Here is a 19,963-nt window from a genome sequence, read left to right as displayed (position 1 = left end):
CTATCGAAGGCAGTGCGGTCGCTATGCTCGGAGATTAACTCTTTCGCTACTGATGCAAGGCCATAAACCTTACTAGTAATGTTCCATCGATTTCGCAATTCTGATGCAGAAATGATATCTGTGTTATTCTTGCGCATTTTCAGGAAGAAATAATATAGTTTTTTTTTTTTTTTTATATAAAGACAGAAATACATATTGGTTTAATAACTATAAATGACTTATTTTTTTTTTTTCGATTGTTATATTTGACTTGATACCTTCTACACATTTCCAATATGTAAATAGGAAATTTGAATTATCTCTAATTATCGAATTTCTCTCAGAAAATCTCTCTTTCTATAGACTTTTGTAAAATACTTTGACTATAGACGTTTCTAAAATACATTGGAAATATTATCAACATATAAAATATACGCCATTGAAATTCTTTTCCGCGTAGCGAAAGAGTTAAGGAAAAAGAGAAAAGAAGAATTGTAGATACGTTTGGCAGTCTCGACTGTCGTTTTATATATCGGCTTCGTTTTTCTCGTATTCGTCGGATATTAATTGGGCATGGCGCGGATTCATGATACCCCTTGTCCCTCGAGACTCTCTCGCTAACTTCCTAATTTTTTTTCGAACCGCTACAGCTTTCGTACGCTGGTCGGTTTCGACGAAAACCGGCGGATCGCTCGTGAATTGTTAGTACATTGTGTGCGAATATATGTATAAAGAGCTTCTTCTCTCTTTTTTTTTACAGTTAGTGTAGGCCGTAGTGCCGTATGTTCGAACAGGAGTTTCCTGTATACGTGCTGCGACGATTCGCAATTACAAATAATTATAAAGTCGTAGACACACTGCGGCAACTTATGCATATACGCGAAACAATTGAACGAATACTCGTGAGTGTGATTTTTCACGGTTGTCTATTGAGAAATTTCGAGTAGGCATTCGACATATACATTCTCTTTTGATACATCCATTTCTACATATCCTCCAGATCCTTTTATCTCATATAACAGACTCTGAATATTGACCGCGCTCGATTTGTTTCCGATTTTGTCACTTAATAAAATACATATATACATACATACATATATATGCGTGTGTGTATATATATATAAATATAATAATAATATAAAACTTTCGGACCGTTTTCCTTTCTTCCACGTATGGTCCATGCGAATGCTATAGTTACGCACAGATCGCAAGTCTTTATCATATCATGCGTGTAAGAAAAAAAATCCCTGCGACGGATGCTGTGAAGTTTGATCGCTTTTGTTCGTTCTATTCAATAATGTTAGAAATTATCTACAATATATCGACGAAACAATTCCCGTATAGACGTTTCAAAGTGACAATTTAATAAAAAAAAGTGCTCCTTTCCTTCATTTTCCATATATCTCTCATAGCACAGCTATTTTATTATAATCATTCGGTGGACAAACGATGGAAAGTGCAATCACGCGTTGACCGTCTTTTTTTCTTTCTCTTTCTGTATCTTGTCGATACCATATCGTAGTGAAAAGAAAAAAATGAAACAAACAGGCCAAGAGAATTAGATGCGAACTAACGGTGTGTAAAACGAACGAGATGTGTGTATGTGTCGTCTTACAAATATTATGTTGACTAGAGTCTACTTTTATCTATACACACCACCTATTTTATCATCGAATTATATACGGGCGATCGCGTTTCTCGACGATCGCCTTGTCTCTCGACGGCCATTCATACCTCATTAGACGTCTATTTTGTGTTATCCGTGTATAGGTACATGCATATATAACCGTGTAATATCGTAAAATACAGTATATAGATCGCGTCTTTGTCCGCTTTGCACGAGATATTCGCTCTTGCCGCTAGCTGTACAAATCATTTACGGAATTCGAGCACTATCCCTTCTACATGGCATTGTCTCTGTATGTCCGATCTCAAGATTAAACGATTCCTCGTCCGTCACGCATTCACAATTATCTCTTATTCTCTCCGATTCCCTCCACATTTTCATATATCATAAATATTTATATATAATATATTTTTTTCTTTTCATACAATTATTAGCGCGACGAGTCCGTGTTTGTGTGAGCTGTTGTCCATCAGGTGTGTATGCATTCTTTCAGTGTAGCTTATTCGTGTATTTTTGTGTGTATATGTGTATATGTACGTGTATATATATATATATATATATATGTATATATATAATATCGTTTCTCGCTTTTGTTTCTTTCGATGACTTAAATTATTACGGCATTAATTAAAAGACACGTTTGTTTACATATATAATAATATCTATAGCTATAGACGATAGTCGATAGGTGTTCCGTTCGCGTACTTATAAATTGGTGATTAATCGAGACTTGATTGTGATTTAATCGGATGTACATAAGATCAATACTCGGGATCTCGAAGATCGATTTACATTTTCGATCCATTCCAGAAAATGCTTGCATTATTCGCGTTGCACAAGCGTCTTGTTATATTTCGGCGTTACTTCGTGATTCTTAAAAGTGTAACTCTATGAGAAAGGAGTATCGATATCGCGCGTGGTGCTATCCCTTTCTCGAAAAATCTGTTTTACGCTCTCGCGATCGTGATTGCCACGATTCTAACGCAAGTGAACGCGGGTCGAGAATTGATTTTCATTCTGATTTTCACGAACAACACAATCAGTCTTACAACACGCTTACATGAACATTTTTAATCATGACGCTATATTCACGTATATCCATGGTAACGCAATCTTCTCCAACGAGCACATGTACCATTTTCTCATAATTAATCACAGCGGACTGATCAACAAAACATATGTCTTTCTCTCTTTCTTTTATGTACATTTCGATTTCATTCTGTATTCGTTGCCTCTGCTCTCTCCCTTTCGTTCAATGGCTTTATTAAAGCAGCTTATCTAAAGGGGCGATTCAGAAGAGCAATTTTAATCTTCGCAATAATATGCGTAATAGCATGTAATAAAATAAATCTGCCGAATATATACTCGTGAGGAAACACCAAAATGGTTTATTACATTTTTCTTTCTTTTACCTCACAATATTAAAAACGGAAGAATGTCATTCGTTATAATGTAAACTAATGTTTGTAGTAATTATTAGAATTATGTATAAAATGACTTAATTGTAATATAATTTCGGCAAGTTGAAATGAACCGGTTTGAAAGTTTCTTGCACTTAATTGTTCATTAACTAAATGAGTTGTTCAAACGTAGAATCTAATTTGTACTATAGAATTAGGCCACAAGCGACGGAACGTACACCTCATAAAATATCTAACTGCATGTTTTATGTTGTAATAATCAATAGACACACTTCTAGAAATTAATACAATACGATAAAATAATAAAAACGACTTGTCAATTTCTCTGTGTTGAATCTTTCATCTTGTCGTTAACTTAGCTCTTAGCTTATTAATTATTAGTAAACAAATTTAAAAATTTAATAAAACAAAGTGAATATTATTTTACAAATATGTGCACGCTATATACATATGAGTCAGTTTTCGTACAGGCATTGTTTATACAAATTAACATTGTGTGAATGACATTAATAAGCATTACGAATTTTACGAGAATGCATAATCAGTCATTTACTTAAATATCGATACATTTACAAGATAGATTTTTCAATTTTTTTCAATAAGCTGTGATTGTTTATGCTTTCATATAGAATAATATCAATACGTATAATATAAAAAATGCAAATACTGTGCACACATTTAAAAACGTCATTTTACCTTGGGGTTTGTTCCACACGCGCGCGATTCTTTTCTATATAAAATACATAAATAACGGCAAATTATATATATAATTATTAAAATATTGCGATTGTCATCACCGTAAGAAAGTTATTATATCATATTTTTAATTAAAGAAAAATACAAGCTATACAATGTGAATCAATGTGTTTTTTGTCGACAATGTTTTGAAATTTCGCCAGTGATAGTATCGGCTTCTATTTTCTTCATGAAAGACTTATGGCATCTGTAGAATTCGCGCCATTTTTCATAGAAAGGTCTCTTAGCATATTAGATATTTTATTAAAAACCATCTTCTATGAAGTTGTGCGTTCAATTCTTTTATGAATATCATTTGGATGGTGCGAGTTAATCGATACGTTGTAGTTACGATGTAATAGTTTTGATTTGATTCGCATATATATATATATGTATATATATGTATTGTATGCATTGAGCGATCTTACGTGAGAAATTACACGACCAAACTTAATTTTACGAATTAACAATTAACGCTTTCGGCAAATCGTCGATTATCTTTCCTAAATGGCAGTAACAGTACGATAAGCTGTGCATATCGCGCGGCCAACATTTGGGGCTGGACCAAATCGAATGGATCAATAAGACGAGAGAGAGGGCAGATGCTTATAAATTAGTTTAGTTATGCGCGACGATTGTGTTTCTGTATATGCGAAAGATTTCATCTTGACGACGCATTCTCGTGAATATAATAAACTATACACATAGAATAATTAGATACACGTGTGTACGTATATATATATGTACATGTACATGTACACACTCATCCACGGTAGTATCATTCTAACAATTAAGCTATCGTGATGATTCTTTGGCAACTCGAAGCTGTCGGATATTCGACATATGCACATAGACACACATACACATATACACACATCCCGTACATATATATCTTATTATATATAGCATGTACGTGTGCACTTATGTATATGCATATTTATTTACGCATGTGACTATGCAGACGCGCGCGCACGCGTGTGTGTTGTGTGTGTCAATAATTATATATAATTATATATAATATATACATATCGATTGAACAGCATAAACTTACGCGACGGATAAGATAAATGTCACCCATTCGGCATACATCGGCGGCAATTTTGTCTTTTTGTTTGGCACTGTCCGCTCTCGCGACGCCGGAAATAGGCTTTTCTTATCAAAATTCATAATCTTTCACGTTTAACATTCACGTTTAGCTCTATATACACTAAGAAATCCGTTCGAAGATCTTTCAGCTATCCCTTGGATGAGAACTATCACCTCCTTCGCAATGCAAAGATCAGTCTGTTTGGGAAAAAATATTTTTCTCTCTCAATATTATATATTACGTGCAAGACATTTTATGTATTTGGCCGACACTTACCAGGTCAAGATTAAACTTCCAGCCTTTCAGGAAGTTTCGATTACAGCGGGGCTGACCTTCGCGAGGGTGCGCTGCAACCGAAGATAGGCCGGCATCATTGTGGCATCATCTTGCAACTAGGCTCCATATTGTCGGAGGGTACACGCATGCTGCCATTTGTGATATAACCGTTAGCATCAACCATTACGGATACGCCAGATTGTGGATGATTATGATAGCTAATGTTTCTCTGTGACACCACCATGCTTTTCTCTGATGGTGATACTACATGATCATTGCTGCCGCCGTGGGAGGAGAGGCAGGGTTCGCTCCCACGGCTGCTGGATGACTCAATCGGGTGATCCACGCGGATGGGAATGGTGTAATCGGATAGGTATTCGGAACTGACTTCTACAGTGGCGTATTCGCGAATGACGGATGACTTAGATGGATAATCTATCGGCATATGTTGGAGCGATGAGGCCGACCTGATCTCGTTCGGGTCATTCAGTGAGGCAACGTGTCCATTCGCCATGGCATACAAATCAGGATCCGCACGGCCTTTCGTCGATAACATGGATTCCAAGCATTGATACAGCAATACATAATCCTCCTGCAAAGAATAAATAATTTATGAGGATAAGTGTTTTACCACAAGTATGATTAAAGTTGCATAAAGATTTGACATATTTGAAATGTACCTGTGAGCGGAAAACGCCAGGTCGTTTCATATAAAGCAGCTTTGCAAACATGTAAATATCGGCACTTTGTTCGAATTCCAACTGTTTATTTAACGTAGTCAATAGAACAAAGAGCGCAGCCTCGACCCCACCATACCTGAATTAAGTAATAATATGTGAGTTGTATTTGTTCAATTAATTATTTGTATCATCGCTGTTAATTAACAAAAATGATATTTTCAAGTACCTGTCCATTACAACAATAGGACCATTCTGATAATCTCGATGAAAGTCTTGGATGATGCTGACAAAAGTCTTTGGATTGTTATTATGCGGCCATAGACCATTCTGATTCGATGGTGCTTGAACGATCCTGGCGCTGAGTTCATAATCATCTTGCAGCGATCGAACCGCGACTTCTAATAGAAGAGTCCCGTTCACGGTCTCCTTCGTTCCACAAAGTCGTACTCGGAATGTTTCGGATTCGAGATCCTTACCTTCGACGGGCCAAAATTCTGGATATTCCTGTTAGAGAACATTTTTATTACAAAATATATCTTTTTACTTCTTATGCAATTATTAATACAATAATTTTATTCGAAATGCGTACCTCATCGCATTGAGTCAACATGACAATGGTCTGTGCATTGTGGTCCCACATCATTTGCCAGAATTCCATTATGGTGTCCTCCATTGGATGTTGTGTTATAATAAACTCGCGATTGCGTTGAAAACCTAGAAATAATGCATGTTATTTTCATTTCATTTGCAGTAAGACATTAAACGTATTATTAGTAAGAAGGTACGCCATATTATTTACCTGAAACCCATGTGGCATTTATGTAGTCGCTTCCATCGACACCAGGTTTTGGCGTTAAATGAACACGCGCATTTTCGATGGGAATGATGTCCATATTACGATTTTTGTGAATATTGCAGGCTTTGGTAGCGGACACAAGATTGAAATCCTTAGGTTTCCATGACGTTACCAGCTAATGATAAATAATAAATTGATGATTTAATATTCATGATTACATATTATATAATTCAGTTTCAAAAATTAAATCATTAACCTTATATTGAGCTTCTATGTTATTCCATGCGTCAGTCTTGTTATTCGATGGGCACAGCATATCTTGAATATGCTTCATTAAGTTGTTGGAGTTGATATTAGTCTCGCCGCTTTCTATCGCCTCCTGCAGGGCATCGTGAATAAAAATGTATTGCTCTTCCGTCTGGACCAGAAAGTTTCTTTGTGTACGGATATGCTTGAGAAAACCGTATACGTTGATTTCGTCCTTAGCTTTAGCTTGCTTCAGCATAGCGTCAATTACGATGTATGTTCCAGTACGTCCAACGCCGGCACTGAAAAATGCAAAGAAATATATTTTTGTACATACACACACACACACACACATATATTGTATATATAAAATAAAATAGTTAAAAATATTTATAAATAAATGAAACGAAAAAAGATGAATATTAATACGTATTAAGCTAAATATCTTAACTAAAATTTTCTTATTAAAATATTATGGCGATTGTTACCTGCAATGGACTACGATAGGTCCAGCTTCGGGCGGATTAGCATTAGACGATTTACGAATAAAACTCAAAACCGGTAATGGATGATCGGGCACGCCGTGATCAGGCCAGCTAGTATAATGATACTGCCATATAGTACGTTCACCCATATTGGTCCCATTTTTCTTCTTTTTAATCTGCTTAAAAATCCGAAAGAGATTGATAAAAATTAATCGCTTACACATTCACATTAGTATTTGTTTCGGTGTAATATTTCTATATCTATTCATTTATTTCTCTTAAAAATGTTTTAAACATTTATGTATGGTGCATTTTATTTTTATATTTATACCTTCAAATGTCGAATTTGAAGAGTACGGATGGTATATGTCGCCATAATGTCCTCCTTTACTAAAGTCACTTGAATATAACCATATGTTTCGGTCCCTTCCTTGGGCCAATACATATCACATTTCCTCTATAAAAATATAAATAATGAATATTAATAATATAATAACAATAATAATAAAATAAATAAAATAATAATAATAATAATAATAAACAAAATATAATAATTGAATAAATTGTAAATTTCACTTTACTTGTAATTTATTATATATTGTAAATTAAACATTTTTACATATGAATAATTGAATTGTCTTTTATTTCAACTTCATTGTTTATTATTTAGTAGCGCAGCTTTTACATATTATAATAAAAAATATGCGATATATATGATAGTCATACTTACACGACCGCGTTCGACCAGATTGGTAATCATTACGACTATTGATACGCGTTGCTCCCAAACCATCCGCCAAAAGCCATCGAACGTAGGCGGGAGTGGACCCTGGGTACCGATATATGCTCGCGCTTTTTGCCATCCATCGATGTAATTCGCGTTAACGTAATCTTGACCCTTTTTAGGAGGCCCACCGCCGCAGGAGAGTAATTGCACACGAGTATGGTCGTCTAATGATAATAATATAAAAAATGTATATTATAATAATCGAGACATTATTTGTTTCGAGCTGAATAAAGTTAAAGCACGCTTCACATCTTCAATAAGATTGTATCTTCAGAATATTGCATTTTATTGTCTAAAAATACGAGTTTAAAAAAAAACGCACGATATAATTATCCACTTATCGACATAATCGACGTAAAAATCAACGTATAATTTAAGCCGAGATATCTCTTATACCGAGATGTCGCTTTAACTTGACGGAAGCTTATTACTCCTTTCCGCACATAATAATAGAGGAGGCATTTTCCATTAGCAGTAATTTTGCGACTGTGTGTAATATTCCTGAATCGTTAAACTATTTCGCCTCTTGTTAAAACAGCTGTTTTTATTTCATTAAATACGATAATTTGTTTCGTATAAATTTAAATTTCCTTGAATTTTTGTTATTGCTAGAAAGAATTGATAACTACGTCATAACGCCAGGATGGAATCAATGAAGAGGTCAGTCGCTGATTGTCAGATTGAACTAAAATAAATCGGTCGTAATGAATATCGGCTTGACGATGGTGAATGAAAATATCCTTCAGAAAAGTAATATAACATTCTCGCGAGGAATAGAGAACTGTGAAGCGTTACCAGTTTTATATTAAGATGTTTCCTTTCATTTGTAAATATTACGACAACGCGCGAACGCAAGCGTGACACGTCAAGGACTACTTACACGCGAGTATATTCAAGTATCTGTTCTTGGCCTTATTCTCAGCGAATTGGGAATTCTCCACGGTGTAGTCCCCAGTTTCGGATTGTATGAGCTCGTATTCTTTACTGAAACCAATGTCCCCGTCGGCGTGAAGACTCGCGACATGTTGAACAAATTGCTGGACGGCCACGGCGGTCCTCTCGCCGTCTTGCTCGCTGTTTTCCCACTCCTGAAGAGTGGGAACATTCCGCGGCGGATAATCCAGGTAATAGTAGGCAGTGTGGAAGCATTTCCTAAAGATCGGTCTAGAAAAAAAAAACACATACACACATCTATCTTTTTCGAAATATATATTTTCTTAGAAAGTATTTAGAAAAAATCTAATGTTTCTCTTATATACGGATGTTTTCACTAAAATATAATTTATATAAATATTGTCTATTAACGAGATTAATGAAGCATTATGCAATTTAAAAATATTCAAGTGTTTCAGCCGCGAAGCTTATAGACTCAACGAAAAACACGCATATGGACTAGTCAGATAGAAATGATCAAATATTGATACATCATAATCAAATGCTGATATCACGGATTCCTTCGCTGATTACTCTTGGATTCAAAGCACACACCTATGTACATATATACGTATCGAACTTACAAGTTACGAAAAAACTTCTTCATTTCGATGGCATAATGTCGACGATAGCATCCATCATAGGCGGGGTCTCCCGATAGAGAGGATCTCACGAATCAACAAACGACGCGCTCGCGGAATAAACAACGACTAAATAAGTCGGACTCCGTCCGTGACCCAGAAAATGAGCTTGTCATCAGCCGATCCGTCTTGTACATCGCTCGTGCCGTTTCGATCGTTCTTGAGAACGTCACCCGAGACACTGACGCGCGATGAAAAGAACGAGAGACACGCGTGGCACACGCGTTTCCACTTGCGGCGCGCAAGTCTCTGCGTTTGATGCGTGCGTCACGTTACGCGCGTCTCGCTCCGCTCCGACTCGGTACGTTTTACTCCGGTAACTGCGAGACACTCAGCCTTTGTCACCGTGCGTTATCTCGCGTGATAACGTGCAACATAAGAGCGCGAGCGCATCCAGATATTATTAAAGTGTACCGCGCGTATCTCTGTATTAACACATACAAACTGTCTCGTAAATTGCGCCCGATAAATTTGACGATATCATCGCGTTTCAAAATTATTTCGGTCTCTTACAAGATTAATATAAGCGGCTTCGATATGTACGCTCGAATAATTTCCCGAGTATTGCGATATAATTTTAGTAATTACGCGAAATGATAGAAATAAACTTGTAATCTTATTTAAATTTAATTTGAAAAAAATATTCTCTGTAAAATTATTTTTACAAAATATTCTCTTTAAAAATATTGAATTTATAATTGAATTAATTACATTTTTGTAATATTATAAAATTTAAATATAAAATCATAATTTTTAATAATAGACCAAATATGATATAATCTAAAGCTCGTATAAATTGAGAAGAGAAATTGCAACAGAAAAATTTGAATGAGAAAAACAAATGCATGTGATTGCATCATTCGTTGAAAACTTTCTAATTGTTCGTATACCGAATATCATTCGCGATCCGAGGCGTTTAAAGATGTTTTGTATCTATTTTCAAAATATTGAAAATTTAATGAAAATTGTACAGAATGTCCTTACATATGTTTAGAATCTTCAGTACAATTTTTAAATCGATTCACTAAAGCGTTCACAAGTTATAAGGATTTTAATTTGCACCGAATTAACATGTGTTCTTATTGGAAACGTATAACCACGTTGATTCAAATGACAAAAACACATGAAAATATTCAGAATTTGTTTAAAATTTGCAAAAGTTTAGATAGAGAGGAAATATTTGGTCAAATAATATTATACAAGTACTAACTGGTTAAAAAGATATTAAATATAATTCAATGCAGTTAGTCATGTATCTATCACAAGAATTTCGAAATTCTCTGCCAAAAGTTAATCATTTCGATTAACAAAATTCGGAATATTTCAGTAAAAATGCAATAAATATTAATAAATACATCTCTGCACTGTAAGCTAAGATCAAATTATAATATTCCACACGATTTGTCAAAATACACCGAAAGTGGATATATTCGTCAATATTGATTTTCAGTTACTTTTTGCTGGGATTGTATATACAAAACATCCTTAAACATGCCAATTGTCTCATCTACAATTTTTAAGTAAGAAGAATAATAGATCGTTTAGTGTTAGACTAGTCAGCGCGGAGCGGAAGTGAAACGTTAGAAAATAATACTTTGTAAAATCAGCTGAAACATTGAAGCGTAGCGAGAGAAAGTATAGATCTCTCATTATGTTTTTTTACAGTTTTGTATTTTATTTCTCTAGCTTTATATTAAACTAGATAAATTATGTATTGATTTATTGTAACTAACTATTATAATTATTCTATCCTTTCTCGTATATCTGAGATTATTCAAATAAAAAGAGAAATATAAATCAGAAATTTAAATATATCTACATATAGCGATCAGTATAATATATCTAGAATATAGTTTTTTTTTAAATTCTTACGTTACATGAGAGTATTTAGAATTATACACATTTATCGATACGGAAATATCATTTCATAATCAAGTCAGCATTAAGATTTCTGCGATAATGCGTCGTGAGATAAAAAATGAAATCGTGACTTACTTCCATAGCACGAAGGACGTAATTGCCAACATCACGGCAAAACAGGCGCATACCATCCCAGCGATCACTCCGGGGCTGAGATCTTTACTGCTACGACGCATCAAGGGCGGTATCTTGTCGCAATCACGAGTGACCAATACCTTTGCCGGTGTAGAACTCTCGCCTTGAATGATGCGGCTGTTTATTGTGCTTTTAGTGGCTCCTCGTACCACGATTTCGTAAACGGTGTTCACTGTCAGATTAGGTATGATCGCCTGCATAAAAATAAATTCGGACAATGTACTATGATTTGTTTTTATTGAAATTGATGTGAACGATGATAGAGAAAGTATAAAGGAAAAAAAGATACAGAAAGTTTCTCTTATTAGCAAATATTATAAATATCAAGTAAATTACATACTCTCTTTTTACCCGTGTAAAAATATACTTAATATTAAGTTATAAAAGAGAGACGAACCCCGCTTTCGAGATGACTCTTCTGGGTGGCTAATTCAACTTCCTCGTAATATCTTCCATTTTCTGGTCGATAATTGATGTAGTAATAGTCGATCGAGCCCGAAAAAGTAACCGGTCTGGCCCATTGAATATAGAGGGACTGGTGAGACTGGCAAGTCAGATTCAAAATTAAAGGTGCGCTTGGTCCTGTTATATCGGTTCTGAGAATAATCTGATCGGAAGGCTCGCCTTCATTTTTCCGCGTGTAAGCTTTCACCCATATCTTATAGTTGGTATTTGGATCTGCAAATGACAACCCGGCTCGGTTATGATGAATGGCAATCGAGCAAATTAACCTTCATGAATGAAACTTAAGTGACTATTTTTTTGCTCGTGACTAGTCGCGTCATATGGATATATTGAATCTCATCGAGGCATCTTTTCGCAATGAAATATGATTCTTTCTTTATTCGTCTGTAATTGTAACGCTAAATTATTATATCTAATGCATTCGTCCCTGCGCAGCAGGGATATATGAAAAAAGAATAAATACAGTGATAAGAATTCCTCGAGCATTTCTTATCAATGAGCCAAGTACGCCGACCTCTATCTCTAGTCGTCTACTGTAATGACTATTCGTTGTCGACTAAAGATTGCATATTTAATCTCGCATCTTAAAAAGACAGACAGACTAACGTTAAAATTATACGTTGGAATAAAAAATTTACCGATGTCACCTTTACTGATGTAAATTTTAATCAATTGATTTGTATTAAAGATTTCTTTTTTTTGGCATTTAAATAAATAAAAAAAGGTAAATCCTAGTCCGATTGAGCATTTGATATTTATTGAACTTTTTTAATACTTAAACAATCTTATTCGTAATGTCGTATTTCTCGTGCAATATTGTTTACGGTGCAATATTGTGTAAGGTGTATACTCACTCAAATCTTTCAGGATAAATTTGGTATTCGGGTCGTCCGAGTCTGATTTATCGGGTATATGCATTTTAACATCCGTATAATTGGAATGCATATAGTAAACGCGATAACCGACGATGATACCGTTGGCATTCTCGGGTTCCGACCACGAGAGTTCAATGCTGCTGCCCGTGATTTCCCGGGAGGTGAGATTCTCCGGCTTTGTTGGAGCTAAAAGAGCGAGAAAAAAAGATACGTTTTTCATTACAATAAGCCGATATATTGACCTTTCCTCTCTCCTCGTCATTTGCAATGTCGCGCTGAGACAAAGCGAAAGATATTCCAAGCGTATTTCAAAATAAGCGCATCAGAAATAGCAGACTTTCCATTAAAATTTTTATTTCGTTTTTTCTCATTGTCGGAGCGTAACGCCTTTTCATACGATGAATGCGTTATTTACATGGACATAAAGAGATAGACTTGCACGTGTCATAAATTTTTCTATGATACAATGTAGGCAGATATAACGCAGAGAGAGAAAGAAAAACGAGAGACATTCAAACGAGGATCTCTTTCTTTTTTTTATCCTTCGCTACGCGTTGCATCGATAAGAAACAAAATATGATGCCAATGTTTTCCTTTCTCTCTCTTTTCGGATATCAAGATATCAAGATATTCGGAATACGTAACCAATATCAGGGATCCGCTCCCACATGGTTATTTAATTATTCTTTCGAGCAACAGATATCGATATACCGCTATATTTTCATTTTTCTAAAGCTCTATTTCCTTGAGTAAATAATACGGACGAATAAACGATCGTCGATGCGTTCATATAAGAGAGATCAAATTTATTGAATATTCATGCATCTGCTACGGCATTACCATACGTTGCACGATGTGCGGTATAAAACATGCAGATTGATTTGCATTCTATCCTCAGCTGCGTAAAATCATTGACAGTAATCTTGCTCAGACACGCTTCAAATAAATGACGCGTAATAAGAGGAAAATAAAAATAAGAGAGAGAAGATAAATATATATATAAATATATATATATATATATGTATATATATATATATATATATATATATTAATTAATTAAAATTTATAATACACATAATAATAATAAGGGAAAGTCTGTCAAATATATTGAATAAAATAAAAATAAGAAAAAGGAGAAGATAAATATATATATAAATTAATTAATTAAAATTTATAATACACGAAATAAATTAAAAGACACACAAGTTCTCACGTTACAAGAATCTTCGTAATAGAATTTAAAAAAAAGGCTAAAAGAAAACGATGGAATTTAAGAACAATTTCGTATGATTGAAAAATTATTTTATTTCCGATTTATCGACAACGTGCAACGGGAAAGATCATTTCTCTTCGACTCCCGCGAACGATAATTTACGACTATTTGGTGATCTTTAGTGCGTTATCATCTTGTGCAGCGTTCCGTTTAAAGCACCTTATCGAATTCGCGCGTTAGATTAACGACGTGTAATAAAATGCGAGGTTGTGCGCGAGGAAAGCGAGGAGATATACACCTTTACAAGCCTTACAAGCTGCGGTGGATGATGTCATATCGAGTCTGTGCACGCACAACGACGGTCAAGCCGAGTCGTACTCGTATTACTATCAGGTTGAAAAATGAATACGATTACGGGTCCCGCCGTATGCCAAGCAAGGTCGTGATCTTGCGATCCACCGCCGTCGTGCGCAACTTCAAGAATGAATTGCGCGCCAAAACTATTCGCGAAATGCTTTCAACCACGCTCATCCAGACTGTATTCGATCTCGAGTGAATTTTAAAAAAATTAAAAGGGACTTGTATTATGCCTTTCGATAAGACGAGCGTCGAATGATGCGCTTTCTTTAAGAGAGAGGAAGATTCATCACCGTGAAAATGATCGTTTTTCCACAGATTCGAAGGACCAAATAACATAATCAAGTAGGCGAAAGTGTCTTTATTAGGATAGGTTCGCAGTGAGTAACGGTTCACCGTAAGTGAAAGGAACAGATAAGAAAACGAAGTACCTGCTCGAGGAGTCGCGCTTGCATACCGATTTGCACCGCTTCGAGCCGATTGCATCCGAATTCATTGCAATTCTTCGACTCGAGTTTGAATAACGCAAGTTAACTTGATTAAATAATTGATATATTTTAGACGATATTACACACAGAGTTTTTCGAAATCCTGCATAGATCTTCAAGATGAAAATTCTTGCACAAGGAGAGGCAATATTTTTTTTTTAACAATAAATTATTTTTTGTTGATAAATTATTATACGCTAATAATTGTCTCGTTTTATAAAAATTATTTAATCATTTAAAAAATACCGTATATGATTTCCGGGGACGATTTCGGGAATGGTATTTCCATTTGTCTGGATTAGGCTACTGACCTTGGATTCTGTCATAAAAATAGAATGTCTGGATTCCGCGCAAGAGGAAATATATTCAATGCTTCTACTCTTGAAAATAATTGTGAGGATAAACGTATTTTCATACTGCGATTTTTATACCGGCGACGACACTTAAGGTCAGTAGGTAATCGTTGCTATGGCGATATCCATCAGTTTATATGTCACGTATACAAAAAACGAGTATTGCGCTTTTTTTACGTAGATAAAACGAGATAAACCGCACAGGTCAATCTCATCGTTATTTTATTACGCTTTTATGTAGAAACTAATTCTGCGTGCAATAAAAAAGTTACAAAATATCGTTTTCCCGCAACGGGGTCATCGCACTTGCGGCAATTACAACGGCAATTACAAAATAACCGGGCAACTACAATGCACGCTTGTGCGTTTTAAAACATTTGCGCAATCATAGGTGTGCATTGTAGGTGAGCGTGGTTTAAGGAGGAGACGAAACGGATGAGGAGGCGTCCTTTGGATAAGTCACCTTGTGTAGCTTACGAAACACACGTGCGTTTCGCGTTCCGCGAAATCGAGACGGAACGGGAAATGAGTTAAGCATCGATTACACGAGCGGACAATCTTGTATACTCGCAAGATGATTACGAAGTAGCTGCGTAACGCAATACTTGAATGGACGAGTGACATTTCCTAGTGAAACTCGCGCATTCATTTTTATGTTTTACCAATTAGTCGCGCTTTTAATTGATACTAAGTGGCGAAATTTTTACCGCAGTCTACTTGACTCGTATTCCTTGAACGCGTAGAATCACGTTTTCTTCAAACAAGTGTTTCAAGTGAACGTTTAAACGAATAGTCTGTCTCATTTCATTATTATTTTTGTAATTATCAATTTTAATATTATTTGAGTTACACACCTTATTTAGTGTCAATTTCAAGTTAATAAGTTTAATGTCTAGGAGAAATTGAAGGGGGTTTACTGATCAGCTAAATATAAATAATATACATAATTTCATATATAGCTTCAAAATACTTTCAAATGTGCATCATATTTTCGTCTAATGTACTATGCGATCGCAATGTGATTTTGTTTACAAACTCATAGGTCATTTAATATTATTAAGAGTATTATTTAATATTATTAATAGTATGATTTGTATTGTTTCGATAAAGATACCAAGAAACAGGACAATGACAATATAAATAATGATAAGCTTCAAGATAATGCCTTATCAAAGCGTAATACTTCCTTCCTCCTCCTCTTGATTTTTTCTTTCTAACGTTTATTTAATTTCTCTGCCATTATCGTTAAATATTTTAAATTAAAATTCTCAAATTATTCTAAACACACTCATCGCGCTTTCTCCAAGCAGGTGACGGTTTATCGGTCGCGCGGTGTCCCCCGCAAATTACCTCGATAAATATCGCTGTCATTCTCCGTAGAAGACAGCGGCACGATGTAGGTCGTCTGCTCGTAGGTCTGCTCGTCGATCGTCGTGATCGGATACGCAGCGGTGACGATGAGGAATCTCAGGATCAGGGCTAGCGAGGCCGCTAGTTGAGCGGCACTGGCCACGCTGGCCCACGGCATCATTTTTTTCCTCTCTTCTTTACAGCTGCAGCTGTGTAAAACGCCGCGTGCGTGCGTTGTGCGTACGTCTCTTTCTCTTTCTTTCTCTTGCTACACCCGTTATTTCACAAATTCGCCCATCCTCGCCGAGGAACACTCGGCACGCTCCTCTCGCGGCACGTATTCGCTCAATTACTATAACACCGTCTTTTCGTTGTCGTCACGGTAGTCCAAGTAGGACGCATATTGACGCATTTATTCACCAACCGGTCCATTGTCATTGTCACATTTTGCGCGCGCCTAAGTCCTCGGGTTATCTCAAGCGCTGACTCAACTTTTCGTCGCATGTGTTATGATAATTATATGGCACTATATTTGCCAACGATTATATTTCCTGTTGAGATACAAATAATTTAGCATGATCTTATCGTAAACTCTTCGCGAATCGATCGATCGTTACTTGCGAAAGAGTGGAATGAAGAATTTTCGGCGCATATTAATGCAGCATGTACAGCTTTCTTTGAGAAAATTGTTAAATAATAACTGAAATAATTATTGTGAACCCTCTCTCGTGATCGCGTCCTCGAATATTCGTCATCGACGAACCACGCACGATCGTGTCACGAGGGCAGACCAGCAGGGGATTATTCGGACCCCTTGGAACGTGGATTGATCTCCCCCTACATTTTTAGTGGACAGAGACTAGGGGAACATGGTGCTGTAGCATCGTAAACAACACGATACCCGATGCCACATCAATATCAATGCGTCATGTCCATTCGATCTATCATTTAGAATAAAAATGCAGAGTTGAAAGAGAAGTACATAAATAAGAAATATCTACTGTATACATCTCAAATCAAACGATAACACTTGTATATTGCACTGAAATGAAAAATTTTTTTATGTCGATTATTTCTTCGGACAAATTATCTTTTTTTCTCATTTTTCATGAAGCTTTTTTTTTTCATTTTTCATGAAGCTTATATCGTGAACTTTTTAATTAAAAAAATTCTATTTGAAATTAAATGAATATAATAAGTAGTTATCTATTTATCCAGAAATTAACTTTCAATAAATTATTCATTCTCCATTTCGCTTATAATCTTAAAAAAGAAGCCTTTCCAAAATTACACATATTTTATATGTGTTACAAACCAATTTCTAATTTATAAATATCCAAAAATAAAGACTGTCATAAGCTTGCATATGTACTTTTTCGCTGTGTATATTATTCCAAGTTTCGATCAACGAAAAGAGAGCACGAAAGACCGCACTTTCGAAAACAACATGAGAGTGAATTTTCCCAATGCAGCACGAACAATTAAACGTCAGTTGCAGGAGAAACTGAGTTAGCTTGAACACCGGATTAAACGGATAAAGAAGCAAATTACAGAACGGCCAATAACAATGACGCTTCCTTAACAATAGGGAGAAAGAGAAAATAAAAGAAGAGAGAGTGAGAATGTTCCATATTCCATTTACTACCTAATTGGCATGGGATGATTAATAATTGCTAACACTTGATAATGTTACACGCGGTTATTTTACGGCAATAAAATTTTAGAAAATGACATAATGAAAAAATGACAAATTAAAAATAAACTTTTATTCAATATAAAAGAATCGCACATGACACACGTGACCACATTTAAGGACCGCGTGTACCATGGCCTATTAAGCAGAATAATAATATTTCGCTAAAGTTCTCTCTTTATATATTATTAAAAATCATAAATTTTGTATTTGGCACTATGCTTAAAAATGTTAATTAAAACACTTATAAAATTCGCGATTGAAATTATTTGAAATGTATACAGTAATCCCAACAACTGCAACTCTTTTTATAAGAAAGATAGATGTAAAAGCGGATGAGGCTAATCCATGAGGATTCCCACGTCAATCCCACGTTGGCTCGAGTTTTCATTTCACAATGAGATGGAATCTCGAGTGTAATCGTTCAAACCAGACCGCGCCCCATTTCGCGAGACTCATTTTTGTGCCGGCGCGAAACGAAAACACATCAATAATTCACTATCAAAAGTTACTCGAGAAGATCGCGAATAATATTAACGAACAAAGGATATTCGCAATAATAAAGCATTTTTAATCTTTGCTTATAATTAAAAAAAAAAGACACAAAATTTGAAAGAAAGCGCGAACTTTTTTACACTTTCGATCGCAGGAAAAGAGAGATCGGAAGATGTATATCTCTGGCGGATGTGCCGATAAACTCGCGAGGATCAATGATGAGGAAATGCTCGTCGAAATTGGAACGGTCCGAGAAACGGCAGCGTGGAATGGATCGACCTCAATCGTGAGATTTTTGCTCGAGCGAAGCACCGGAGCGTGCGTTGCCACCGTCGTCGACCCTAAACGACGACGATCCGTCCTCGCTTCTCTTCCCCTCGCCTTTCCCCTCTCGTGCTTCCACGCGGCCGTGCGGCGGATGCACCGAGTTTCACCGATCGAACTCGCATATGACGAGTCCTTCAACGTCGTGTCGTCGCACTGACGGAATCTCGCTATTTCTCCTCGTGTCGGAATAGAAGCGGAAATAAAGGAGACGCCGCTTTTTTATTATTCAACGACACTCCCGACACTCCGCTGGAGGTTTATCGATTTTCTCCTCTCTCATGATTAGAATCTGTGTTACATAGTTTTATTATTCAATGGCGCCTGTTTTGCCCGGATAGATTTTATTGATTTTCACTCGTTTTAAGTAACCTCGAAAAATTATTTTCCTAATAATGACATTCCGATGGATTTTTTTCGCTTATATCTTTTTATATCGAATGTAGCAAGAAAAACATTGTGAGAAAATGTGACATTGAAATTTATGGATGCACCTTATTAATCCAAGTGACTCACAAGAATATTGATTGTTATTTTTCCTTGATCGAATATTAAAAAAATATGAGTATCATTTCATGATTCATTAACATTTGTTGTAACCA

The 19,963-nt window shown here is 35.7% G+C and overlaps 1 protein-coding gene across 4 annotated transcripts in view; it reads right to left on the bottom strand.

Moving 5' to 3' along the window:
* Positions 1-126: 126 nt before the first annotated feature.
* LOC105248259 (tyrosine-protein phosphatase 99A) overlaps positions 127-19,963 on the bottom strand; it is a 257,956-nt gene continuing 238,119 nt past the window's right edge. For 2 of the 4 annotated variants that reach the window (XM_025409532.1, XM_011252929.3), the window contains exons 7-20: positions 13,068-13,274; positions 12,146-12,426; positions 11,689-11,942; positions 9,000-9,283; positions 8,063-8,283; positions 7,664-7,789; positions 7,336-7,511; positions 6,858-7,149; positions 6,605-6,776; positions 6,395-6,519; positions 6,032-6,309; positions 5,806-5,941; positions 5,126-5,717; positions 127-5,046 (exon numbers count right to left, since the gene is read on the bottom strand). In XM_025409532.1, coding sequence (XP_025265317.1) covers positions 5,220-5,717; positions 5,806-5,941; positions 6,032-6,309; positions 6,395-6,519; positions 6,605-6,776; positions 6,858-7,149; positions 7,336-7,511; positions 7,664-7,789; positions 8,063-8,283; positions 9,000-9,283; positions 11,689-11,942; positions 12,146-12,426; positions 13,068-13,274 — 3,050 coding nt within the window. In that variant the 3' untranslated portion in view covers positions 127-5,046; positions 5,126-5,219. The remainder of the gene's footprint in view (positions 5,047-5,125; positions 5,718-5,805; positions 5,942-6,031; positions 6,310-6,394; positions 6,520-6,604; positions 6,777-6,857; positions 7,150-7,335; positions 7,512-7,663; positions 7,790-8,062; positions 8,284-8,999; positions 9,284-11,688; positions 11,943-12,145; positions 12,427-13,067; positions 13,275-19,963) is intronic. The other 2 variants (XM_011252932.3, XM_011252930.3) reach the window with 2 other exon arrangements.

This window comes from Camponotus floridanus, unplaced genomic scaffold, assembly GCF_003227725.1.
Source record: "Camponotus floridanus strain SB8 unplaced genomic scaffold, Cflo_v7.5 scaffold27, whole genome shotgun sequence".
Lineage (NCBI taxonomy): Eukaryota > Metazoa > Arthropoda > Insecta > Hymenoptera > Formicidae > Camponotus > Camponotus floridanus.
This window is presented reverse-complemented; position numbering and strand designations above follow the sequence as displayed.